The sequence below is a fragment of the Girardinichthys multiradiatus genome, chromosome X (assembly GCF_021462225.1).
Source record: "Girardinichthys multiradiatus isolate DD_20200921_A chromosome X, DD_fGirMul_XY1, whole genome shotgun sequence".
Classification (NCBI taxonomy): Eukaryota; Metazoa; Chordata; class Actinopteri; order Cyprinodontiformes; family Goodeidae; genus Girardinichthys; species Girardinichthys multiradiatus.
The window spans coordinates 31,817,907-31,845,001 of NC_061817.1; the positions used below are offsets into that span (position 1 = coordinate 31,817,907).

At 37.1% G+C, this 27,095-nt stretch overlaps 1 protein-coding gene and 2 long non-coding RNA genes across 7 annotated transcripts; 1 reads left to right on the plus strand and 2 right to left on the minus strand.

Annotated features, from left to right (window-relative positions):
• Nucleotides 1–126: 126 nt before the first annotated feature.
• LOC124862153 (alpha-2,8-sialyltransferase 8F-like) lies at nucleotides 127–26,451 on the minus strand. The gene is made up of 9 exons (XM_047355972.1): nucleotides 26,319–26,451; nucleotides 12,292–12,348; nucleotides 12,115–12,189; nucleotides 6,726–6,788; nucleotides 5,655–5,729; nucleotides 3,920–4,064; nucleotides 1,598–1,710; nucleotides 1,420–1,512; nucleotides 127–1,345 (listed from the first exon to the last, which is right to left on the minus strand). Exons 1-9 carry the CDS (start codon nucleotides 26,417–26,419, stop codon nucleotides 874–876), a joined length of 1,194 nt encoding a protein of 397 aa, XP_047211928.1. The 5' UTR covers nucleotides 26,420–26,451; the 3' UTR covers nucleotides 127–873.
• LOC124862154 lies at nucleotides 16,273–20,235 on the plus strand. 4 transcript variants are annotated; one of them, XR_007036872.1, is made up of 5 exons: nucleotides 16,273–16,342; nucleotides 18,031–18,232; nucleotides 18,359–18,465; nucleotides 19,288–19,350; nucleotides 19,757–20,235. It is a non-coding gene; the product is annotated as an uncharacterized LOC124862154 (long non-coding RNA). The 4 variants fall into 4 exon arrangements; XR_007036873.1 differs by lacking the exon at nucleotides 16,273–16,342 and adding an exon at nucleotides 17,112–17,214; XR_007036871.1 differs by lacking the exon at nucleotides 16,273–16,342 and adding an exon at nucleotides 19,470–19,565 and having other exon boundaries at nucleotides 17,362–18,232.
• LOC124862155 lies at nucleotides 22,091–22,913 on the minus strand. 2 transcript variants are annotated; one of them, XR_007036874.1, is made up of 2 exons: nucleotides 22,896–22,913; nucleotides 22,091–22,394 (listed from the first exon to the last, which is right to left on the minus strand). It is a non-coding gene; the product is annotated as an uncharacterized LOC124862155 (long non-coding RNA). The 2 variants fall into 2 exon arrangements; XR_007036875.1 differs by lacking the exon at nucleotides 22,896–22,913 and adding an exon at nucleotides 22,751–22,762.
• Nucleotides 26,452–27,095: the final 644 nt, after the last annotated feature.

The following is a 27,095-nucleotide window of genomic DNA, read 5'->3' on the forward strand; positions in this document are numbered from 1 at the left end:
CATTCCTCTTTCAGTGTGATTTTCACATTAGTCTAGATCTCTCTGTCAACAAGCTAGTCATATATAACTTCAAGATTATTATCTTCCTTACAGAAGTCAGTGTTATGGCAGTGATCACATTAATAATAGCATTCAAGAATTTATTTAGGATTAACTGTTACAAATGTAAACATTTTGAACAGTAACATTCACATTGTAAACAATCCATAATTATTCACATTATATGGAGTCAAATCTCTTGAACTTTTTAAATTCCACCTGCTTCACAAGCATTAAACTGTATGATGAGCATACAGTCAGAGTAAAAAGAAAATACAAACTTAAGTAACTTAAGTTTTTTTTTAACATTTACAGTAACCAGGTTCTAAAATGATTGAAATCTAGCATCAAATATACAAAACTGCAAACCCCAGATCCCATCATATAAATATCTATTGAAAAATAATGAGGCCAGAACAAAATAATTTGTAAAAAACAAAGTATAGCCCAAAACCCTCAAAAAATATAATCTAGAAAATGCCCTTCAAATTATAGTGTACATTATTTTATCATGACTGTAGTTTTTATTATTAAATATCTTAGAGACTCTTTGACCTGGGTTGCCCAGGGCAGAATTAAAAGGGAGGGAAAGGACAGAGGGTACCATGTGCAATCAGTGAGCAGTTGGTGGACCCTGCAGAGAATAGGGAGGCTCCTTTTGGTGCAGTGCATTTATCCCAAACCAGAATTTAAATAATTTCCTGCATTTTAGTTCATTGGGGATGGCACAAGGAGGGGCCTTTCCAGACACCCATTCATTCTAACAACCACAACTGTTCATCAGGAACACACACACAAAGAAGGTACTATACTCTATTTCCTGTGGGACAGCTCCTAATTGGGTTTACAGTTTCCAAGGTGCAGCTTAAGTACACCCTGGCTGTGCAGCTTCAACAAGAGCTTAAATTCCTCCGGCATAGCGTGGAATCCCCCCTTTGGTCTCTTATCATCGTAATAGTGGTTGGTCAGCTCCTCAAAGGTATGTGGGTGAAGACTGAAGGGCCAGAAGCCATATAGGTGGACATTGTCACAGAGTTCCAGTGCCATGCTTGTCAGCATCATGCCAGTAGTGAGTCGTACAGCCTTCCATCCTTGAGTGCGCCAAAAGCTGTCAAGATTTTTTAAGTACTCTGGACTGAAATAGATAGGTTGCATGGGGCTTCCAAAGTCCTTAATTGTGTGGAAAGCCCGCATACAGACAGCTACGTTTCCAACATAAGAGAAGGCAGGAAGGAGAAGCATGGAGTTGCCATATTGACACAGCTTCTCCATAAACTTCCGTCGAGCTCCTAAAAGAGACCCATACCTACAAATACAAAGCTGTTGTGAATAAAAACAAGGATATTACTTAAGTTGAGAAAAATTCATTCACTTTCTTACTTTTGTGAAAGGATGCTTGGGTTTGCTGACACAAGGTCTGTCTTGACACCAACATGTTTCTCATATCCATTTGTCAAAGGAGGTAGGTTGCACCTAAAAAAGTAACACAAACACTTTTTAACTAAAAGGGATTGTGTAAAATATATTTTAACTTTTGATACTTAGACAACTTGCTCACCTGGTAACATACTCAGCTGAATCAATAATTTTTCCACAGCTGCTATTTGCCAGGATCCCAGCATTCCCAACAACAGCACAGCTGCTATATGTTTTATTTGCAAAAGGATTCACCTAAAAATACCAAGAGAAGTTATAAAATACTATATGTTATTTTAGCAACTAAATAAGTGTAAATTACCCATCTTAAAGAGTAAGAATATTTAAAAGAATCAATTATGTATTTTGCTCCTTTAACTAATTAGCAAAGGTAAATTTCAGATTTTAGGAATCTATTTGCAAAGCTTAAACGGTGACAAATGGAGGTGATCTGTAAACCTTTCATAGTTCAAGGCTAGCTTTTGAAATTGTAATGTGTCTTTGTTTAAGTGATCCCATTCAAATCTAATTTCCCATCATGTGAAGCTATATTTAAAACAATATTTGTTTAAGCCTTTCTTAAACCAATATTCATATACCTACTGTATACCTTGTGCCTATGACTGCCATCAACCCACAGCCTGCACAACAATATTACATACAACCACTGTGACCTGGATCTAAATAAAAATAATAAAAAACATACAGCAAAGAGGCCTCGTAACTCTTCTCAGGGTAGAGGAATAACAACATACACCTCAACATAAACAACATAATCTTCATTGACATCCGGAAAACAACCAGTAATCATTACAGAAGAGGTGGAACATGTTGCGAGTTTTTCTACACTATAGAGACCACAGAGAACCCATGGGTCTACAATTTGGTTCTCCAGCTGCCCTGTGGATTATCAAGACTGCTTTCCCTCTTACTAACCTACACAGGTCAACTGAGAATAATGCTTTTAGAGCCTCTTACGTCTGTATTTTAACATCTTTTCAAGTAGACAGACGCGATTCTTCACAGCCTGGTGACACCCCATTCAAGCACTTCCCTCCGACAGGCCCTTGGGCCTTAAAGCTAGAGCAAACAAACAGGTAAGATATCTACTACTTATAACCTCTTAATAGAACCTCTTTAAAAATCCTAAACAATCTCTTTATTAGTATATTTAATTCATGCAATCAACTCCACTAAAAGCAAGAAGGTGGTGTAGCTCAACAATCGGTTGTTTAACCAAGAAGATATAAAAACATGAAAGATTTGCGGTCTCCTTAAAGCTGCTGGAAACTGATGCTATGGAGAAATTACACAGGAAGACAAACCTCCTGCTGAGCTTCTCGCATAGAAAACATCCCCAGTTCACAAACAAACTGTCCCAAAAGTGTCCAGAATGCTGTTTTTGAGGTTTAAGCTTTATGTAACTTTTTAATTATAGAGCATCCCAGCAGACAAGCCTTCACAACCAGAGATAAATCACAACTTTGAATTTAATTGGTAAATAATAATCGACTCTTATTGCACATTATGGTTCAGTTGCACTGAGAATAGTCTGCCATGAACAGATGTTGCCCTGAGGTTTTGTTTTATCAACAGGGTGAAAATAAAAGTGCAACAATGGTCACATATCATGTTTTTTTTTTCTATTTATTTTAATTAATACAATCCAAATTTGTAGAGACCTCATGTATTATCTACAAAATGTTTTGCATTTTTCTCCAGCAAATGGTTTTTACACTTAAAAAAAAAACATTCACTAATGAATCACTCCATTGTAATGACAAGATTGAACAGAAGCTCCTTTGCAAGCACAGGTTCTCCCTCATAAACACTGATTATGCTGTTCCTGCATCTTTAATTGTTATATGATACCCATTAAAACCTGGAACTGGCAATGGGAAAACATTTAATTTTAGACACAGGTGCTGGTTTTGATTAGTGTCTTTGGTCCCCTGTATTATTCCTACTAAATTTAGCTTAAAAAGTAAGGACGTTTTTATTTAATTTTTTTGTAAAATTTCTTGGCAATAAATCTTATACTGTTGGAAAGCCTGTTTATTTTTTCTTAAATGGTTATACTGGCAGAGATGATTTGGCAAGTTTTTCATAGGAACAACCCACATACTAAACTCTGCTGCTCAAAAAATGTTTTTTCCTTACATGTGTGGCACTACTTTAGGAGTAATAAACAGGTTTTAAAATAACTTAAGTATTACTGCCAGAAAGCATTGTTAGAGACCAAAAACAATCAACCAAGCAAAGATATCTTATACAGGCAAAGTACGTTTGCTTTGTGAATGAGATGCTGAAATGGAAATGCACCATCTTAGCAAGTTGGGATGCCAAGTCTGAAATAAATATGGGCCAAAATTCATGTCATTAAAAGTTGATAATAAGTCTGATAAATCACCAATAAACAATAATGTCATTAGAAATGCTGTATGTATAACAGAAAACAACCTACCTTTAAAAATGTGTCAAAATGCTCTGACTTCACCTCAATAGTCCTCTTTCTATCTCCATCTGCAATAAACTTTGATCCCACTGGAGTGTTTTCCTGAGTAAGAATGGCCTTCTCATGACCATTGACCTTTAAGTTCAGCTTAATCCTGGAGAACCACAAGAACTTTTATTTACAAGTGTCTAGCAGTTAGCAAAGGTACATAACTGTAAGATGCGTGACAGAACAACTAGCAGTATTGTTTACAGTTCTGTGTGAATACTTCAGGTGTCATGGGTAACTGCGGTTCTTTGAGAAATTAACACACTGCCAGTCGGCCATGTCGGAAGCTCCAGACTGGCTCTTCTGCTAATGAGTGGTTAAGTAAACTGACAAAACACACTTTAACAGCAGCGTTTTAGTTTTTGTGTGTTTGTATTACGGCTAGCAGCAGCATATGGACTTCTATGAAGGCAAATGTCAGAGCTCAACATAAAAGTAAATTTGATTCTTTAGATGGATTTATTAATTTCAAACAGGAACACAGCATGAAATAACGTAGTGGGTAGCAAATAGGAGGATTAGGCTGTATTTTGGGAGTAGTTTTCCTGTGCTCCCAATTTTATCCAGGTATTCCCAATGTCTCACCAAGTCCACAAGTTGCCCCAATATGTGATGTGTAAATGAATGAGAAAATTTCTCTGTGTTGACCCTGGTGACTTCTTGCCCACCTTCCCATTGGAGTAAAATATATCCCATCTCTCTGCCTTGCATTACAGAAGACCTCAGAAAATCCTGGACTACAAAATGGAGAAAAAGTGACAGTATCTTAACAGACTGTTTCCACCTGCAAAGCACAAAAGTGATTTTAAAGAGCAGTAAACCAAAAAGGAGGCAGCTGCACAGTTGACTGGCTGCAAATGACGACCTCCCACTGCAGTAAAGATGAGGATTTTGTTTTTATGTTGAACACAGCAGATAAGCTGAGTGTCTCACATCAAACATGATGAAGCTGAAGTCCAATAATAAGAAATTACCGTTTTACTTCATCATTGCCGATTATTTGTAAAGTTTATATTTTGCAACAGAATATTTACACTTTATGTTTCTGACAGGTTTTAAGGAATGCTATTTAGATAGTTTATCTAAATTCTTAATGTTATTTTAGTTTTTAAAATGATTTTAGTTTGGATCTTGATTAGGATTTTGGGTTTTTGAAAATTTATTGAAAAGCCAAAAAGCTAAATACAAAAAAACTTTTTTTTAACAGTCAATTTGTGTATCGATGTGATAAAGATGTAACTTCATCCCATCCAAAAGTAAACATTTCAAGTAGATGGAATGAAACAATTTTCTTAAAGGCACGGTAAGACAAGGCAAGACAAGGGAAGGGAAGTTTATATATTTAGCACCATTCATGCACAAAGAAATCCAAACTGGTTTACAAAGGAAAGGAAAGAAATTTAGTCACTAAATGTAGTAAGATTTAGTCTGAAACCAGACTAAACCTAAAATGACCACAGGCGGCTAAAATGCAACTAAATCTGTTACATTTCAACCAAAAAACTGTGACTACAGCTAAATTAAAATGTGCTGTCAAATTAACGCTGACTGATACCTGTGTGGGAGGATAGGCTTGATAAAACCTATATATAAACAGTTTATACATTTTTGGCATGTTCTAACCCTGGCAGGAAGGAAGCTGATGGGAATGAGATTAATATTAGGCTACAACAGGTTTTGAGAGTGATATCCTTACCTCATTTCATGGTAGTTGTCCTCCTTTTTCTTCCAGGATTGAGAGTAAGTCTTTAACATTTGTGTTATTTCCTCCCTGCAGCACGTTTGCAAAAGCAAAAACACAATGTTTGGAAATGGTGGAGTGCTGACATGATTCTGTCATGGCATAAGCAAAGATGTCACCAAAGTTGTGACTCTCAAGTTGTGGGGCATGCCCCCTGGGGGTGTCAGAAACTTCCAGGCATCTATTTCTTTATGTCTTTATTTACTCATTTCATTTCTTGCAAGTGCCACTAATGCATAGATAGTCCTACTGTGTTGCAACCAAAACTTGTTTCTGTGTTACAGTAATTAGTGTCTCCATGGAGACATGATGAGGTGAGATAAACACATCTATACACTAGAACAGGGGCAGCTAACTCCAGTCCTCGAGGGCTCAAACACAGCTGAATCAAATGTATGGCTAATTACCAGGCCTGTGCAGAACTTGACTGCATACTGAGGAGATAATTCAGCCCTTTTATTCAGGTGTGTTGGACCAAAGACACATGTTGCAGGACACCGGCCTTCGAGGACTAGATTTGCCCACCCCTGTGCTAGATGATCTGGTTGTAACACAACGCAAGTCTGTCCAGCAGCCAAATGCAGAACAGTATAGGACGGGGGAAGTTTATTTTCTCAATACATTTAGAACAAGAAGTGTTCCCTCACATTATATTAAAAAAGGTACAAAAGCTGTCAGAGTAATGATGATGCTGCGTTGCTGTTTTACTCCTTAAATGTATTTTGAGCAAACTGAGAAACAAGGGAAGAAAGATTGAAAGAGAAGTAGACATACATTTTTAGTTTTGATTGCTAAATACAAAACGGCTTATGAGCAGTCAACTTTATTTTTCTTGAGAAAGTGCATACATATGCAAATGCAATAATATCCCTTTTTTCTCACCTCTTATTTTTCACAGCTTTAACATTGTCTACACAAGTGATTACATTAACATTTGATATTACCTCAGTAGATATGCTTATATTACAAATGTAATGTAATGCGGAACACTGTGCTAAAGCAAAACCTGCAACGGTTTGTTCTTACCTGCAGTGTTTACATGGCTGAACATCTTCTTTATAATCAGGCTCTTTCTTAAGTTGCTCTTTACTGGGAATGCAGAAGAAAAAAAAGTTGCAAGATTTGTAAACTTCAATGAAAAAGTCTCTTTTGGGCAGCTTCTTGACTGCTGGCCTGTTATTTACATGTGCATGCTTGGATTTTTACTGGAGTACTCCAGTGTTGTGCACAAGCAGGTTTAAATGAGCCGATGACACGTAGTATTAATATTTTCAGTGAATTTGTAACATGTTTTAAACCTAACAAACTTGATCTAAGCACAACCTACTGTGGCACCTTTAAACAGCAACTTACTGGGGAGAAAAGCAATGCTGCAAATGACTTTCCAATCCATTATTTGTTATCAAAAAAACATGTTAAAACATGGGAGAATGTTTTAACTGGGCTCTAATGGTTCTGGTTTCATATTTGTATTGATGTTTGGATCTTCTGGTTTCTCTTCCACTGTTCTGCAGAACAAATGTTGTTCTTGTTTAAATCAGTTGAGATTGAAGTGAACTGAACTTGCGCCCCCCCCCCCCCCCCCCCCCCCCCCCCAGAAGGTTGGTTTTATTCAGCAAATCATTCTTTGAAATATTATTATTAATATTATTTTATTAAAATAATATTTTATCTGATCTTGCATTGTGAATGGTTGTTTAAGTTGGTTCCAAGACTAACTTAACTTCACTTCCAGATTCTTCAAGATAATCCTTGGTTCTCAAACATAAACATTGCATGGTAATGTTGCATCACTCTTCGGTCATGGTTTTCAATCATCTTTAATCAACTTGTTTATATTGTACATAGCCCATTAGTCTTTGTTATTCTGCTTGGTAGTTTAGTTGGATTGTTTTAGCATAGTAAAGAGTTTGTTGATGGAAATATGTTTGACTTTGAGTTGGCTTATTTTTGTTAATAAATTCTTGTATTTTAAGAAATTGTGAATTCATTCCATGTATGTGCAGAGTTTATGCTGTTCAATAATGTCAGAGCTTGTCTCATCCCTTTCAATTTTGTCATAATACCATCGCCTTACTGGGATGGTTTTCACAGGACAACCCTTAACAGACTGAAATATTATTATATTATATTATATTATATTATATTATATTATATTATACGTATTAATATTAAATATTAAATAATATATTCATATGCATAACACTTAAAATAAAGCAATTAAGAAAAAGTAATGATAGAACTATAGACCTATAGAAATTCACATAGTGGATAGCTTAAGGAAAGGAGTTTGTCGCCCTAACACTTTAAGAAGCTGTTTCTCAGTCCTGTTTTTCAGGCTATGCCACACTCGGTCTTTTCTGAGGATTACACCATAGACTTCATTGGCAGAGTGATCGAATATGTCAGGAACTTCTCCACCACACAATGGTAAAAAGAGGCCAATATACTTCAAACTGCTCATAAAAAATAATAATGATTGAGTCCTAATGGTGTTGGTTTTGTTCCTGACCATATAAAGTTATTGGACAGATGAAGGTTAAAGTGTGTAACTACATTTACTGTCTCCAAGGCTTCACCTCTGATAAAAGAGGGATAGGAGTGTAAGCTCTACTACAAAAGAGCACCACCATCTCTTTTGTCTTGGCCAGCTCCTCCAGATCCCTTCTATACATAGAGTCCCTATTGCTTGAGATCAAAGAAACAATGGCAGTGTCAGTAAAATTACCAGTAAACCTTCAGACATTAATCATGTCTGCCAGCACTTGAGTAAGTTGTGAAAACATTGCTTTGAATTCAAGTCATTCTTTTGAATTCTAGTGAAGAACGTTTCAGTTGTCAGCTGTTTTCTCAAGTTAATCCTCTTTATTATCCTGGTGACAGTTGGACATGCTAAATGAAACTAGAAGAGGCGTAAGGAAATTGATGACTCAAAGTGTGGGTAAAAGATACTCAGAACATTGAAAGAGTAGAATGGCCTTCCATAAGATGATGCATGGAGGATTAGTGTTGATAGTTTTTTTCTGAGTATTGGTTGTCTCTGACTTCTTAACGCATGAATTGAGTTTGCACTTGTGGCTATGAATGCTAAAAAATCTCTTAACTGTTCAAAAATGAAATATCACACCATCAGCTTTAGGCCAGGGTTCTGGTCAGGATGGCTGGTTGTTACCCTTGTAATGGTGACATTCTCATTATACTCACAGAAAAATCATAATTCAAAAATTGCATGTTTAAAATTATTTATACAATTATTAATTAAGTTATTTATACCATTAAATATTATTTATATAAGATTTAGTTATACATTTTTATTGGCACTACAACAATCAAATGCTTCTTATAATTGCTGACCAAGTTCTTGCATGTTTCTACTGGTGTTTATGTTTGGTGATGAGCTCTAAGTGTCAGGATGTGATGTTTTGGACTCTGTTTGTGGTTTTGTGTTTTTGTTTACCTTTTAGTTAGATGTTCTTACTTGTGTTTTGTATTCATGTTAGTTGTGTTTTCTGTTTTTTCCTACAGTTCTAGTTTTCTTCTGCCCCCCAGTGTGTTCTCTCACCCTTTGTTCCCTTGGTGTTGCTCTCTTGTTCTTTGAATGGTTTCATTATTATTATTATTATTATTATTATTATTATTGTTGTTACTAGTCCTCCGGTCCCCTTTAGCCTTGTTCCTCTTGTTTATCCTTGTTTTCTATTTCCTCCTTTATAGGTTACCTTTAGTTATTGTTTACTTTTATTCTAGTCCTCGTTTCCTCTGCTTCACCCTCAGTTTTGGTTCAGTCAGTGTTTGTTTAGGGTTGTTTATTTTTTAGTCAGGGTTCTTTTTTGGTTCCTATTCTGTTAAGTGCTTAGGTTGTTGTATTCCCTCGAGGTTCTCAGGTTTCCTTTAGTTCATGTTATTCTTGATTCTTATGTTTTATTTATCTTTGTTTATAGTTTTGTTTTAGGTCTGCTCGGTGTCTTGTTAATTACTTGTATTAGGTTCACCTGCTCCCTCTGCCTCCCAGCCTCCTTGTGTCACCTGTTCCCTGTTCCTCTGATTACCTGCCCTATTGTTTCTTGTCCACCTTTGTCTGTATTTAACTTTGCCTTCGTCCTTTGTTCCACACAGTGTCGTTATGTCTCTTCCATGTCCTCGTGAGATGTCTTTTGGATTTTTGTACTGGATTATCTTGTCACCCTGCACCTCGCCTTCATGTGAGTTATCTCTTAAAATTAAAGTTGGAGTTTGATCCCACTCTGCTTCCTCTGTGCTTGTCTGCCTCTGGTCCACCACAAAATACCTCAATTATGACACTAAGTACTTGAGGTTGTGTGACTTTTTTGCAATCACCCCAATCTGTCACTCCCTTCACAGTTTCTCCTTCGGATCTCAGACCTAACAACGCCACTGACTCTGAACAGTGGGTGTTTAGAGAAGTACAGTTTGTGCTGAAACAATAACTATGGACTCATTAACTATGAGTCTTCACCACAGGATTTAGGGAAAATTTTAGCAATTTTAGCAAAACTCAAGGACAGGTGCTAGTTGCATATGGTGAGAACACCATGGTGCCATCCTGATACACAAAATCCTATCTGCATTCCTCTTTGTGGAAACTCAATTAGAGATGTAAAGTCAATTGGCCAAAGATCAGAATCATCCAATTGTCCCTAGATCAACTGTATCATATGTTGGTTAAGGATGCTAGCTGTATCAATCCACCAGGTTAGGCATGCACACAGTCCTTTCTTGCTCCACCAAGAAAGGGGTTAACTGTAGGATGCTGCAGTTCAAACAAGAGCAGTTGTTTCCTTTATTTCAAGTGGTTAGTAATTTTATTAGATGACTAAAAATGAATTAAAGGACTTCTTTCTATCACAATTTTAATGCTTAGTAACATTTCCGTTTACCATCTCACAAATATTTCTAAACTTTACTCCAAGATAACCCTCGGTAATGCTGAAAAACCAGTCCTCCCAGCTTAACTGAAGGCCCTTCTCATTTGTTTTTTTAGCAGAAATCTCCAGAGTTGCGTGCTGAAACATACTCATTTAACCACCATTTAATACTCGCTTTGCTTGATATCCATGATTGCAAGGATTTAATACAAAAATGTACCTCCCAAACCTACCAATATCTTCTGGAAAGATCCTCCCAATTTAACAGTCTGTCTGTATTGAACATGTTTGTTCTTCTCCACATAACCAAATCATGTTCTTCCACCCAGAAGACCCCTCATGGTTCTAGTGAATGCTCTCCCTGAGACTCTAAAGGCCATTTAACAGTTTTAAATGTGATCTTTAAATCTTTCTTCATAGGAGAACCTGGCTCTTATTTTACCATACAAATGTGTTTTAGTTGTATTTTTATACACTTGTTTAATTATTTGTGGTACTTAAAGATTTCCTTTCGAACTCTAAAGTTAATAACAAATAAAATGCATAATATTATTATGTTATTTTTGCTGTCTAACAACAAAGGATGACGATATGTGAATGATGGATTTATTGGGACTTTGGCTTTATTATAATACAGTTTATGTGAGAATGGGAGAAATTTAAATACTACAGCAGTTAAGTGCTATTTGCTATGTGACGACAACCCGATGTCCCGTGAATTTACCAGGGATTCTTTTTCTAAACATTTTATGCCACCTAAACACAACACTGGAGTCACCCAAGAGATCAAGACCTAAGTTGAAAAACTTTACCTATGCAGGACATATCATCCATCAAGACTGACAAGATTTGACTGAGATGAACAAGCAAAGATCCCCAGTGACTGTGGTTAGCTTGTTTAGCAAGAATTCAAAGCTAAAAAGAAAGTGAATGTATAAAGTGCCTTGCGAAAGTATTCGGCCCCCTTGAACAGTCCGAGATACTGTTGTGGAGATGTTTAAAGCCGGATTTGGATACAAAAAGATTTCCCAAGCTTTAAACATCCCAAGGAGCACTGTGCAAGCAATCATATTGAAATGGAAGGAGTATCAGAACACTGCAAATCTACCAAGACCCGGTAGTCTCTCGATGTGCAAAACTGATAGAGACAAACCCCAAGCGACTTGCAGCTGTAATTGCAGCAAAGGGTGGCACTACAAAGTATTAACGCAAGGGGGCCGAATAATATTGCACGCCCCACTTTTCAGTTTTTTATTTGTTAAAAACGTTTGACACATCCAATAAATTTCATTCCACTTCACGATTGTGTCCCCCTTGTTGTTGATTCTTCACAAAAAATTTGAATTTTATATCTTTATGTTTGAAGCCTGAAATGTGGCAAGAGGTTGAAAAGTTTAAGGGGGCCGAATACTTTCGCAAGGCACTGTAAGTGCTCATTGAATTTGATAAGATGAAATTATTTTAGGGTACCTAAAAATTAAAGCAGCCTTTCTTTGTTAAATTTTGTAAGAAAAAAACTAAATTCTTACCTCAATGTTTTGTCAATGACCTCCTTTGTTTGTGAGGCTTGAGAGCAAAAATCTATGAACTGATTTTTATTCTCCCTGAAACACAAACACCAGCACTTTAGAAATGAGCATTGGTGATGTACTATGATTTGACTGGATGAACAAAGAAAAAAAAAAGCAGCAACAGTTTCAACTTACTGACAGAGGTTACATGAATTTGTGGTTTGCATTAGAGTCAGCTGAGGTTTCTCCGACCTGTGACAACAAAGAGGTTAAAAAAGGCTATTTTCAATTCAATCTTCACAGTGGCTGTGGTGTATAAGTGTGTTGAGAAGAAAATACATTTTTATACACAGATTGGCTTGTTTAAGTGTGTGTTCCTTGCATAAACTAATATTATTACAGGAGTTATCTCATATGTGAATCTTGCTTTGATGTCACCACAGACACAATCTATAAACTTCACAAGTGTTTTAATAGACACCACCCAGTCTTTCTGAGGAGGTGATCCTCAAACTCAAAAGGTCCAAAGATCTACTTCTTCCAGCATAAAACACTGAAGCATAACATATAATTAAACATTATACAAACTCCAGAACATTAATTCACTTTGTAAAGGGGATAATAATACAATAAATGTTTCTAGGGCAAAATCTCTAAATAAGGGAGAACAATTGATTGACAGTCGCCTTGTTCACAGCTTTATAACCACACTGTACTCACCTTCTGTAACTTTCCACAGAATAATGTATTGTGTAACAAAACTTAAATAACTTTAAACTGGTTTCTTGCACTTGAACAGGTTTACTGCACAGTCACCAGACTGTAAACCACTATCACATCTGGAATGTAGTAAAGCAGGAGAATTTGCCCCTTGTAAGTCCAACAAACCTACATAAAAAAAAAAAGTCCTGAAGGCAAATGGGTCCAACCCCATATCAGCAAGGTTTACCTAAGAAGGTGGCCAGTGGGTGTATATTACTTAATAAAATACTTCATAACTGCAGACTGTATGAGCAGCTTAAAAACAGAAATAGAACAGTTGTTCAATCATGGTCTCATAAGTTTATCTTTCTGATTACGTTTGAGATTGTTATAATAAGGCTGTTATTACTAAGCTGCATTCTAAAAAGTAATTCAGGGGACCTTTCACCACCATTTAATTAAATCGATGATTGCAAAATAAAAAAATGTAATTTATTGATTTAGGTAAACCTTTTAAGTTTCAAACATTAGTTTTACGAGTTGTGTTGACATAATGTTGGTAATTAAAACAACTTAATATTGTGTGTAATTTAAATTCAAATTTTTGTGTTTATCAATTTAAAACAAAATTTAAGTTGTAGTAACTTAATGAAATTGGCTTGATAACTTATTTTTTCTCCACCTTGAGTTAAAGATTTCAAATTCCCTCCCTGCTCACTTAACATGCCTTGACAAATTCAGTTAAGACAATGTGTTATAGGACCAATAGGCTGGACAATTAACATGGAGAGGATATTTTCAAATGTCATTTCATTTACAAATACATTCTACTGAAGCAATGATTCTGGGCTTATTTGTAATTGTGATATGACCATTTGTAGACTCCTGTACAGAGGTTAAGTTACACCTACTAATAGTTGATGTATTAGCATGTTAGCTTGTTGTACTACTAGCTAACTTTAGTCATATTTAGCAGTGTAAATTTGCCATTCTACCCTTTAGTTTAGCATAGCAGTGGCTAATGATTAAGTTTAATTCGACAAATCGTCTCAGCTAGAGAGGGATTCCCATGGGTTTAATCGTGTAACCCTCAACTACATTGTGTATTATAAATTCAAGTTATTCATGAACACATTTTCATTTATCCTTTGTCATTCGCATAGACAGCTTTGTAGTTCACAGCAGGCAAATTGTTGTCTGACCAAAACTGTCAGCCTTTGGACTGTGGATGTCTTAACCAAGACTGTTTTTGTACTTTTAAAACATGGGATAGCCTTAAATCACATCTATCAAGAAATCACAGTGAGGAAACCAAGGAAACTCAAGAAAGAGTCAGATCTGCAGAAAGTCTCTCTTCTACTTGCCAGTATTGCAGCGCCAGCACAATCTTCACGGAAAGAGAGTTTTTTGAACACCTTGGTCGACATTTTAAAAAACATGAGACTATCATCTGTGTTTTTAAGAACTGCAATTTCAGAACTGACATTAAATCTTTTTAATGGTCATCATCTTAAAAAACTGTTCAATTGAGTTCATAATACTTAAAAATTCCTTTTAAAGAATCTACAGAACAGCTCAATTTTTTTGAGTACCGGTAATCAACTTAAAAACTTACTTTTAGAATTATGGTAATTAAGTTCATAACACTTAAAATTACTTTTAAATAATGTGGAAAAACTAGTTGGAACAATTTGTTTAATATGAGCATTCAACTTAAAATATTTTGTTTATGCTGCCAATTATTAAGTGAGTGGTAATTAAAAATACCTCTGGTCACACAGGAAAAGCTAATTTACCTAACTTATTGTTGTTTGTTGGTTGAACATATTTTAATTAGAAGTAATCATAACTTAAAAAGACTGATGCAAACTGTTGCATTACTTTTTTTTGTTGATCCAAAACATTTGTTTTTAGAGTGTGGAAAGATAAATAAAAAAGGCAAAACCAAACCAGAAATACATATTTGCAGTGAACACAGTGTGGCTCCAATGTTAGTCTTTTCGGGTAATAATTATTGGTGTTTTTGCAACATAAATTTACAGTGTAGCAAACTACATGTAGTTATCTCCCAAAATAGGGAGACAATTTCAATCTTTGTCTTTTTTACTACATTGTTTTTGCAATGGCTGAATAAAAAAAGAACAAAAAGTTTTTAGTCTACCTAATTGATGAAGGTAAAATGTTGGAGAGTCAACCTTAGGAAAACATCAAGTTGTGTTTTATGCAAAGAAAACCTGCACAAAAAGTGACTTGAGTCTTGCTAAAAGTAGGAGTACAAGTTGTGGTCCCCCCTTCATAAGCGGGTGTGACCGGAGGGTGTGTTCCAACTACACTCATCAGCCTCCCTGGTAAGGCCTACGCCAGCGCATTGGAGAGGAGGGTAGCCGGGCACTCCCTTAGAGATAGGGTGAGGGGCTCGGCCATCCGGGAGGAGCTCGGAGTAGAGCCACTGCTCCTCCACATTGAGAGGAGCAAGATGAGATGGCTCCAGGCACGCACGTCCCACTGGGAGGTTACCTAGGGGAAGGCTCTGGGGAGAGGGAAGTCTGGGCATCTCTACTGAGTCTGCTGCCCCCGGGACCCGGTCCCGGATATAGCGGAGGACGACAAGTAGTGTATTGTGGACTGCACAGCTGGTTATTCTTCATCCTTTTGTAATCTAGGCACAACAAATTTGAGACAAACCATATACTTTTTATTTTTTTAAGTTTGGTCCTGTGGAGCAGTCATTATCAGCAGTTAGTCAGTATCTTATCTGCAGTGGACAATCTGATATTAAAATAAGCTAGGAATGTTTTATCTTAAAACAACACTATATGTGCCAATTTAAAAAAAAAAAAAAAGTAATAATGGATAGATGAACACTTGGGGTCAGACTAGAGTTGCCAACCGTCCCTTGAAAAACGGAATCCCGTATTGAGCTGAAACGGGACGCACGTAGTCCCGTATTATTAGGTGGATCAAAAATGTCTAAAATGTCAATAAAATTAATAAATGATGGGGTGCTTTATATTTAACATTACGGTAAATTCATTACCAGCCATATCCTGCTCTGTGACCAATGAGGTGACAGAATATTTCGGCTCATCTCATTGGCCAGCAGGTACCGTTGCTAAGAATAGATACAGGTGTTACGTCGATTCGCGTTTCCCCATCAGATGCGGTTTCCCCAGCAGCTGCGTGAAGCTGACACCCCACCCACTTGAAAAATTCCAGCAAATAGACAGAATGGTTAGTGCTTCGTTTGTGCTGGTTTGTGCCGTTAAAATTTTTGTTTGTGCTGTTTTGGTTTCTGAGATATTAAAGATTATTTTTTAGGTCATCCAGAGGTCACCATCCCCCCATTTTACTCCGAATTGAACCGGAGTGGGCTCATTTTTTAGTGCTTTGTTTGTGCAGGTTTGTGCCGTTAAAATTTTCGTTTGTGCTGTTTTAATTTCTGAGATATTATAAGGTTTAATTTCGGTCGATGACGTCACCATCCCCCCATTTTACTCCGAATTGAACCGGAGTGGGCTCATTTTTTAGTGCTTCGTTTGTGCAGGTTTGTGCCGTTAAAATTTTCGTTTGTGCTGTTTTAATTTCTGAGATATTATAAGGTTTAATTTCGGCCGATGACGTCACCATCCCCCCATTTTACTCCGAATTGAACCGGAGTGGGCTCAGTTTTTAGTGCTTCGTTTGTGCAGGTTTGTGCCGTTAAAATTTTCGTTTGTGCTGTTTTAATATCTGAGATATTATAAGTTTTAATTTCGCCCGATGACGTCACCATCCCCCCATTTTACTCCGAATTCAACCGGAGTGGGCTCATTTTTTAGTGCTTCGTTTGTGCAGGTTTGTGCCGTTAAAATTTTCGTTTGTGCTGTTTTAATTTCTGAGATATTATAAGGTTTAATTTCGGCCGATGACGTCACCATCCCCCCATTTTACTCCGAATTGAACCGGAGTGGGCTCATTTTTTAGTGCTTCGTTTGTGCAGGTTTGTGCCGTTAAAATTTTCGTTTGTGCTGTTTTGGTTTATGAGATATTAAATAATATATTTTTTTAGGTCATCCAGAGGTCACCATCCCCCCATTTTGCTCCAAATTGAACCGGAGTGGTCTACCTTTTTAATGCTGTTTGTGCCGCTTTTATGTACAAGCTATATAATTTTCTTTCAGGCGATCACTGACGACTTAAATCGATGACGTCTATGGCCTGCGCTGAACATCATCACCACCAAGCAAGCAGTTATTAATTTCGTGTTTTTCTTTCATCATGCAAGTTAAATTGTGTTTTTATCCGATGTTGTAAAATATATGCCTTGTTATAGTGTTTTGCACTTTATTCAGGGCATGAGGTGGGCACATGACCAATATATTCATAGTTGGACAGTATTTCCCATCCCATGCATGAAGCTAGTAAAGACATGGAGAGGTACTTTAGTCTAAGTGAAGCTTTACCTTAAGTGGACAAAAGTACTTTTTTGCAGATCAGAGCTGCTGTTAGACTTTATAGACTAACCATCACTGCTTCCAACAAACAATAGGTTTTCTACTTTCATGCCAATATTGAAGTTTTATCTGATCAAGTTTTTATCTGATCAAGTGTTTACATAAATGCTGTCACCACTGTCACCTGATTGTTCTGCACGCCTAATTTAATATATATAACCTATACCTTACTGATAACTGCACAGTATTGTATTTTTCCTCTCTTTTATTGTAAATCCCTTTCAGCCTTTTTGTGATTGTTTTTTGCACTTTGTTTCTTATAGCTTTTAGTTTGGGTAAGTTTTCTACTTTTTTAGATAAATATGAACCTGTGTACTTTCATTGCCTTATGGTTTGGTGCTGACACACTCAAATGTTCCTATTGTGGAACAATAAAGGTTTTCTATTCTAATTAATTGAGAGAGATAACCATGACTTCTGAGATCACGCATAACCAAGTTACTGTTTGAAAATGTAATCTACATTATACTTTCAAAGAAGAATAAACACTTCTGATTTGGAAAATTAACTTTATGTTATAAATCACCACAGGCAAAATATGGCATATTTAACCATCTAAGAACTTGTAACAAAGAACATTAAAATAGAACCTATTTCTGGTCAGGAATATCAAACCATGGCAAAATGTATTTGCCTTTTGATCTGGGCTTCTCAGAAATTTTCCCCCAAAATGTGTTGATTCACAGCATTCAGTCTGCTGTGTATAACGCTGCATGTGGTTGTATTGTCTTCTTTTCAGACACAGTCTTCACTATATTTGCCAGGTCATCATAAAGCTCCCACACACATGGAGCTCTTCGGCAGTATGCAATGTAATGTCCCAGACCATCTTTAGTCAAGCTTCCCTTGAAAGCGATGACTCCTCTCAAAGAGAATGTCTTTCCTTGGAGAGCAACAGTGGGGGGAAATTCACTCAAAGGAAACTGAGTTGTGTTTGCAAGGTCAGTGTCAATCCATGTCATTTCTCCAATGCTGTAGCTGTGAGTAACAGTTCCAGCACAGAGCATTTTTCCTGAGGTGCTGGCTCCTGTTTTTAATTCAAGTGGACATTCTGATTCCTTCGGTAGTGGGCGAAGGCAGGGAGACTCCGGAAGGAAGAGTCCATTTTCCACTGAAATGTCAAGCTGAGCCATGCCAGAGTCCATCAGCACAGAAATGTCAGGAGAAACAAATGGTACTTCCCTTGTTGTTCCTTTGTTTAGCTGGCATAACTGTGAAGAGCAGTGTTTTGAGATGTAAACGCTGGATATATTTCTCATTGTTTTTCCAATGACCGTGGAGATATTGCACTGGGCATCGATTTGATGGGCACCAGACCTCAACTGGATTTTTTCAAACATTGCACTAAGCAGCTCTGCCCTCTGTAAATAGATCTTTAGTGTCACACCATCTGTAGCAATGGCTTTTACCAGCAGCAAGATGGGGTTGTCACTGTTGTTCCTGACAACATTTTGAAATGCTGAGCTGTCACAGAAAGCACAGCATAAGCACTGACAAAACGCATCAAATGCACATGTGTTCAGAACAGAGATTGTTGATTTCCCAACTCTAATCGGTTGATGCAGGTTTCCATTTTTTAATAGTCCCACTTTCACTCTTTTTGCCCCAAACGATGGATCTGCATGGAGCCATTCAGTGCAGGAAGTGAGATAAGAAGTTCTCTTCCTTTTTTCGGGTGGAAGAATTAGTCCCCTCCAGTTTTCAACCACGTCTTCATCTGTTGGAGGAATGTTTGTGGTTTCATCGGATTCTACAGAATGGTGAGAATCCATTCTTGTCTTGGCTTCAGCACTGTGGGTAGTCATGGATACAGAGTTTGTTTCGGAAACTTTTGCTAATCCAGATGTTTCCTCATCATTTTTCGCTTTTGCAGAACAAATCCGCATATTTCCTTCTATAAAGGAAAGATGACGAGAAATAAAACAATCAACTCGAATGGGTAAGTTCTCGTGTTTAAAAAGGCCATGCTTTACATTTTTGAATTCTGCTTCAACAGTGGCTGAGCTTGCTGTGAGGTTGGTGCTTTTGAAGAGGGGGACCATTACTCCTGTCCAAAGTGGTAAGTAACTTGCTAGTCTTATTATGTGTGGAACAATATCAGGGAGGAAATGGATATTATCCCTATCCCCATTGGCTGCAGCGAGTGACCTGCTCTCCTCGCATATGTTTGATACCCAGCCGTGTAGGTCAGTCTGGATCTCGTCAAAAGAATCCACTTGATGCATTTCATTTGGATCTTCAGCTGGAATGATGATGGAGTCTTCTGTGATCTGGGTTTTTAGATATTTTTTGCACATCTCTGATTCGAGAGGGACTCCAGAACTATCATTACCCTCTGCCTCACTGAGGGCCACAACAGTGATGGCATGTATTAGCTGTTTTGCATGGTCCAAGCACTGTGATTGAAGAAGCTTTGCTATTGCCCTGACAAATAAATCTTTGACATGGTGTGACTTGTTTTTCAGGCAGTCCCACTGACAGATCATCTTTATGCAGTGTGCCACATCAACCCTGATAAAACAAGGAGGAAGTTTTGCAGACTGGTTCCCAAGTAGCAAACGGAAGCATTCGTTAATGTATGTCTTCAGATTGGGGTAAGGAGTGAAGGCCTTCACCAGAGCACCAAGAATAGCCAGAGAAAAGTCACTCACGGCTTCCTTTGGTATAGCAGCACCTGTACGAAGCCATTCTGTCAGCCATGTTGCAATTGCATTAATGTCGTGTCTCTCTGACAGCATTTGCACAACTGGGACTGAGCAGTTGTCCCCTGTCAGAACGCCTTGATATAAGAAGATGTGGCCAGATGTACCATTTGGTCTCACCAGTCTTCTCACAACTGAGCCAGTTGCGTCAAAGCAAACTACTGAGGGGCATTTTTTGGACAATGCCTTATACACATGTAGCTGTGTTTGACTCCAATAGTGGCAGAAGAACTTGTCTAGACCAATGTATCTTATACTACCACTGTGAGGTGTGCTATATTTGAATAACTGCAAAGACAAAATGGGATCTTTGTTACCTAATTCCAAATCTCTTCTCTCCTGCTTAGCTTTTCGTTGGGTGGCCAAATTTGGAAGGTGACTTGGCTCAGCATCTCCAATATCCATCAAATCTGATGCCTTCGCTGACCTCCATACAGCTGGCTCCATCCTGCCCTCACACAGTTCTTTTGAAATCTGTGCACGAAGGTTTCCAGACATGAACCTCTTGGATTGCCCAGTGTGCAGGGAGATATCACTGTCTTCGATGGAACACTGAAGCAGCATTGGGCTGTTTACCGTTGGCTCTCTAGCACAAGTCATTTTAATATGGCCTTGACACTCTTTACATAAGCCTTTGATATCTATGTAGTTGCTTGTGACAGTTGGATAAACCTTTGCTCTCTGGAACACAAATGTACATGTGCTTTTGATCTTTTTCCAAATCAGATGGTTAATTACATGACTCCAAGTGCCAGGCTTCAAAATCATATATTCCCTTTTGCCAGATGATGAAAACTTGTCATTATATTCCACTTTCTCAGGTACAAATTTGATCCATTCCTCAAAAGGAACTTCAAGCTGAAAACCTGAGCAGTCGTCTTGTCCAGGAGAAATGGAGCCTGAGTCAAACTCTGTGTCCACAATGCTCTCACGATCACTTTCCTGCTCACTGATCTCCAAACATGACCAGATGTTGTGTCTGTTAGATTTTACAAAAGTGTACAGGGCTTTTGGAGACATCTTGTTTTCCAGCTGCTGACTTAATACTGTCCAAATAGTGGCAGCTGGAGTGGCTATTTTGCCATTAAGAAGGATAGCCTCTTTGGAAGTGCAGAGAACTGCAATAAGGGAATCCCTGTCTATTGATGGCTGTCGAGGCATCTAGTTAAAGAATGAAAAGGCTTTGATTAGCATTGATCAAAATATTATTCTGGCCAATATAATCTCCCAAAGCCACAAAACATTGATATTTCAGCATTCTATCACAACTCAAAAACTCAGTTTAAATTGTTCTCTCAAATCTGTAAGCCATTTAAGCTGTGTTGTAATTATAGTATGTTTTTATTTTATTTTAAATGTTGAATTTTTTACCACTACTTGTCTTGTGAATTTTCAATTGAAGTATCTGTTCAACTTTAAAAATGTGTCTTAGTTCTGTGGAGTCTACTGATGTGCCTAAACATCAATGACTGAAAATGAATGGAATAGCTGCAAAATGAAGCCTTGCAGAATCTTTGTTTCAACATTTTTTAAAAGTCTGGACTTTTAAAAAACAGTGTTTTATCTAAAACCTAAACATTATTAGCTCACTTACCTTGTACAAGTGTAGTAAAACGTTTAAATTACCGCCAAAACAAGGTCAGTGGTGGGGGTCAGTACGTGGGTGGAGCCAATCCCTATGACATTGTGTGAGAACTTAGTATATCAAAGTTGCCAAGCGCTTTTAAAAATTCTTACATTTAATGTCAGAAATTAGAAATTAATGCTTGACGCATTTAAAAATTTTATTTAAACAAAAAGTAAATTACTTGGTTATGAACTTTGAGCCAATGACCTACTCGCACTTCCGCTTTTGTCCAGCGTACACGAGCTGAATTAGATTATTAAAACCACAACAGTAACACAGAACAGTTATTGAAATTATAAACATTACATCATAGTGGTCGCAGACCATGTCAGGTTTTGGGCAAGGAATGTGTAGCTGCAGCTGGTGGATTTTTCCCATTTGTGAGAGGATAATATTGAATTACTGTGTAGAAAGATAAAGGTATTGGTGACTTAGTAGACATATTTAAAGCAAATTTCTTTGAGACCAAAAAAGTTTCATAATCTTTATTAAGGAATAAAGTGCAAAACACTATAACAAGGCATACATTTTACAACATCGGATAAAAACACAATTTAACTTGCATGATGAAAGAAAAACACGAAATTAATAACTGCTTGCTTGGTGGTGATGCTGTTCAGCGCAGGCCATAGACGTCATCGATTTAAGTCGTCAGTGATCGCCTGAAAGAAAATTATATAGCTTGTACATAAAAGCGGCACAAACAGCATTAAAAAGGTAGACCACTCCGGTTCAATTTGGAGCAAAATGGGGGGATGGTGACCTCTGGATGACCTAAAAAAATATATTATTTAATATCTCATAAACCAAAACAGCACAAACGAAAATTTTAACGGCACAAACCTGCACAAACGAAGCACTAAAAAATGAGCCCACTCCGGTTCAATTCGGAGTAAAATGGGGGGATGGTGACGTCATCGGCCGACATTAAACCTTATAATATCTCAGAAATTAAAACAGCACAAACGAAAATTTTAACAGCACAAACCTGCACAAACGAAGCACTAAAAAATGAGCCCACTCCGGTTCAATTCGGAGTAAAATGGGGGGATGGTGACGTCATCGGCCGAAATTAAACCTTATATCTCAGAAATTAAAACAGCACAAACAAAAATTTTAACGGCACAAACCTGCACAAACGAAGCACTAAAAAATGAGCCCACTCCGGTTCAATTCGGAGTAAAATGGGGGGATGGTGACGTCATCGGCCGAAATTAAAACTTATAATATCTCAGATATTAAAACAGCACAAACGAAAATTTTAACGGCACAAACCTGCACAAACGAAGCACTAACCATTCTGTCTATTTGCTGGAATTTTTCAAGTGGGTGGGGTGTCAGCTTCACGCAGCTTTCCCCAGCATCTCCTCGCCGCTTATGCGTCAAAAAAGGCGCGTGCTTGTTCAGCGCTCGTAACCAGCCTGCCGTGCTTCCGCCGCAGGAGATCTACGGACACGTGAAAGCTCAAACAACGTGTTTCGGCGAAGCTGTCCCACTTTTTTGCAACTGTGCTCTCATCATAGATAGATAGATAGATAGATAGATAGATAGGTTAAACCTGTCCATGGATGAGCTTTATGAGGAATGTGTTCCTGCAAACTGCCTACTAGAGTGCCTCACTACAGTCTCTCGGGAAAAGGCGAAGTGTCAGTCCAGTGGAACAGCAGAGAGGTGGATGCAAGTTCTTCAGGCAGCTGACATCCCCAACATCCAGGTTATTGTACCCTTTGTCCTCAGCATCCCTTCTTCTAGTGGGTTTGTGGAAAATATTTTCTCCATCATGAAAAATAAGTGGACTGATGTGAGGAACAAATGTTCTACAGAATTAATGAGAAGTGAGCTAATTGTCAGTCTAATTAATGAAATGTCCTGCTCAGAGTTTTACTCGGTAGTCCTGAAAAGCAAATAACTCCTTGTAGCAACAAGAGCTCAAATGAAATATAAATGGAAAAAATAGGTTGTTTCCACATAATTCAGCACTGCAGTTTTTAGTTCACTAGTTCAATATGTTTTTCATTACACCTGTACAGTCATGGTCTTTAAGGCACAAATGTTTATGTTTACAACTTTTCTACAGACTTTTTGTTTGCACTAAATTCACTATTACGAAAATGTTTTGCATTATACTGTTATGCTTTTTTATATTGTTTTAAGTTAAGCAGGACGGAGGTCTTTTCAATAGTGGTTTATTTATTTTAGAAGGATATTTGTTTTTGTCTAGTAATTTTATTTTGCAAAAAGAATAAATTATTAAAAAATTTGCTGAATAATTGTTTTTCCATGGATATTTTCATCAGTCAAAAACATGCATCGAATTAAACTTGGGTTCGAGTCCAATGTTTCCAAAGTCATTTCACACAAACAAAAAGGGTCAAAAAAAATCACCAGGCCCGTAGAGGTGCAGACAGTGGGGTAGGATAGCCCTACCAGGAGGTGTCCCTTATTTATTTATCAAGGAGTTGGCAACCCTAGGTCAGACCCTTGCATGTGTGTTAATTATGTCTATTTAGTACTTTACAGGAAATCATTTTTTTTCTGAAGTTTGAATGGCACTCTCCAATGACAGTCCAGACAGAACCAAGAAAACACTATGCTCTTAAGATTTTCTATCAAAGACCGAGTTAACTATTTGCATAAAATTCAGCCCGAGGCATCATAACTGGGACATTCTGTCTTTGTTCCCTGCATTTCTTTAGAAAATGTAAATTTGTCAAACACATTATTAATCTGTCAAGTGTGTGATAATAAATACCTGAAGCATGACGGGAAGTTTTTCCGATTTTAAGTTTTGCTTAGACAGGACAAGAATTGTGCAACACAAGGGTAGCTAGGATTTAAGAAAGACATTGCTCTATAAAGCATTAATTCTGGTTGATCAAGATGAAGGGTTTCATGAGTGAGTTGATCGTTTCATCGATAAAAAAATATAGGATAGCTCCATTTGGTGGTCATTTTAAATCTGAATAAATACTCTTGTATCTAAAGCAATGTTAAAAAGAAAAAGTGTGCTATTACTCTACTACCTCAGTATTCCTCCTTGTACTCAGCAATCCTCCGCAGTTCAAACCGGCTGGACACAGTAGTTCAGAGCTCCCCTTCGCTATACCTTAATAGTCACATCCTCAGTCTGTTGCCAATGGAGACCGCGCTTGACATTTATATTGTGAGACAGTGTGCCCTGTCTTTCACCAAAGCATTGGGAGTAGGTCGTTACTAAAGATTTTTCAAAGTGGTCCAGCAAATATGGGTAAGCCTCAAGTATTCCTATTCCAACCTCGAATCAAGGTATGTAAGTCCCAAGTTGAGTCCAAGGTTGAGTCAGAAAATGTTGAAATTTTTTTTTATTTACTTTTGTTAAAACAAAATGCAATAGTTTAGCAGAACAAAAAAAGTATTAAGATTTGTCAAGAAAAGTATCCATAATCATACAATTTGGTAATCTTTAGGGTCAATTATTGAGTCTGTTTTATTGGTCAAGAAACATTTTGCATTCTATTCTTAAAAGAAGAATGAGTGAGTGACTCCTTGAAGACACATGCTGTGTCTAGGGACCCATTTACTGAGAAACTAAAATGAAAAAAACTGCAGCTGAAGAGAGGAAGCACTACAGGTGTAAAAGTGAAACTCAAATGAACTTTATGATTTGTTTTTAAATTAAGACAAGTGGGAATAAACACTAACTGGATAAAAATGTTTGTTTGAACAACAAACAGCCTTTCAAACACTCCAGTCAGATGTTTGGGTACCAGTCCACTCTGTGCTTCTGTGTTATATTTACAAATAAGACCACAAAGATGGTATTTAAGGAATCTAAAAGCAGCGTTCTTAAAAGTAATTCCTTCATTATGACACAAAAATAATTACAGCATTTAGAAGCAGAAACAAAATTTTTACTTTTATAATATTACTATAAATGTGGATATAAAACATGATCCTTGAAAGAGGAATGTTAGATATGTAAAGAAGACGCTAAATGTTCTTTGAGTAACTGTTCAAAATGACCACACCCATGTACACTTGAAAGAAGTTGCGTTTCTGGTTAGGGTGATCCCCAGACGTAATGACTCATGAATTTAAAGTACCGCAAAAAAGTGTTCATAAGGGCTGAGTTGCCCTATTAGCTGGGCAGAACATCCTACAAATCTGGGAATTTAAGGACAAATCAACAAAATACAAATTTCACCAGTTCTTCTGTTTTATGTAAGTGTTGCATCTAACAATAAGCATCATATTTCAATAGTAAGAAAGATAAATTATAATACACAGAAAAAAAATATGAAAATCCCAAATAATTCAACTTTAAGAAGACAGCTAAAGCTGTTCTATGTTCCCTTTAAATTGTGAAGGTGAAACAGAATCCATGAAAGAACTTAAAAAACAGACTTAAACTGTTTTCGTCTTTAAACACAATATTTTAGTAGCTTCTATTGAGTTTTCTAAGTCACAGTAACAGTGTATCTCAAACACAGAAGAATTATTTCATCTTTTTTTTAACTTATACATGACCCAAGTAAACACAAACAAGACTAAAAACATTGCCAAAAAGCAAGAAAAAACCCCAATAATTAGATTATTTCCAACCCGCAACAGCAGGACAATACCTCTTCCTCTACATGCACATGGTCAACATGTGGAGCAACTGAGATTCAAACATGTCAAAATGTGTGTTTGCATCCCTTAGATAGAAATTGAACTTACGCTCTCTCCATAGTGTACCAGAAGGGAATAATCAGAAGGCTCCCCAAAAAGAAGAGATTCAAAAAGAAAAACAGTTTCAGCATCTGTCCCTTCAAACCCATTTCTTACTGTGAAGTTTGCCTGCTTATCTCCTCTTTTACCTTTTGTTTTCTCATCTTTCCTGTACTTGACTCATTATGTACTCTGTCAAACTATCTCCTCCCCCAAAGGATATTTCAGGCAAATGATTTTTTTTTTCCACTGCTGAACTTTGTCACATCTGTCAATGCCTCGAACAACTTTGAAATTTAGCACTGAATTTAGCTTCGTCTCTGTTTCCTAATAAACATATGGTACATTGGAGCCCGAATTTGTTCACACCTTTGAAAGAGTTAGGCTTAAAGAAACATGTTTCTTTTTACTGGAAGCAATATTAATGTTTTGGAGTTGCCCTTTCAGAACCCTGACTGTAGAGGAAGGTAAAGATTAGGGTGATGGTAAGGAGGCCATCCAGCCTCATAGACTTGGAGCTCATTACCAAGGATACATTTTTAAAATGCCAGTGGAAAATATGCAAAAACCTGCTAAGCAATTATAAGACAGTTTGATTGCTGTGAGTACAATGACAATTTTTCCATTGGCTATTAAAAAGTGGATACAAATTTTTCGACACAAGTTTATATAAAAACATATATACAGGTCCTTCTCAAAATATTAGCATATTGTGATAAAGTTCATTATTTTCCATAATGTCATGATGAAAATTTAACATTCATATATTTTAGATTCATTGCACAC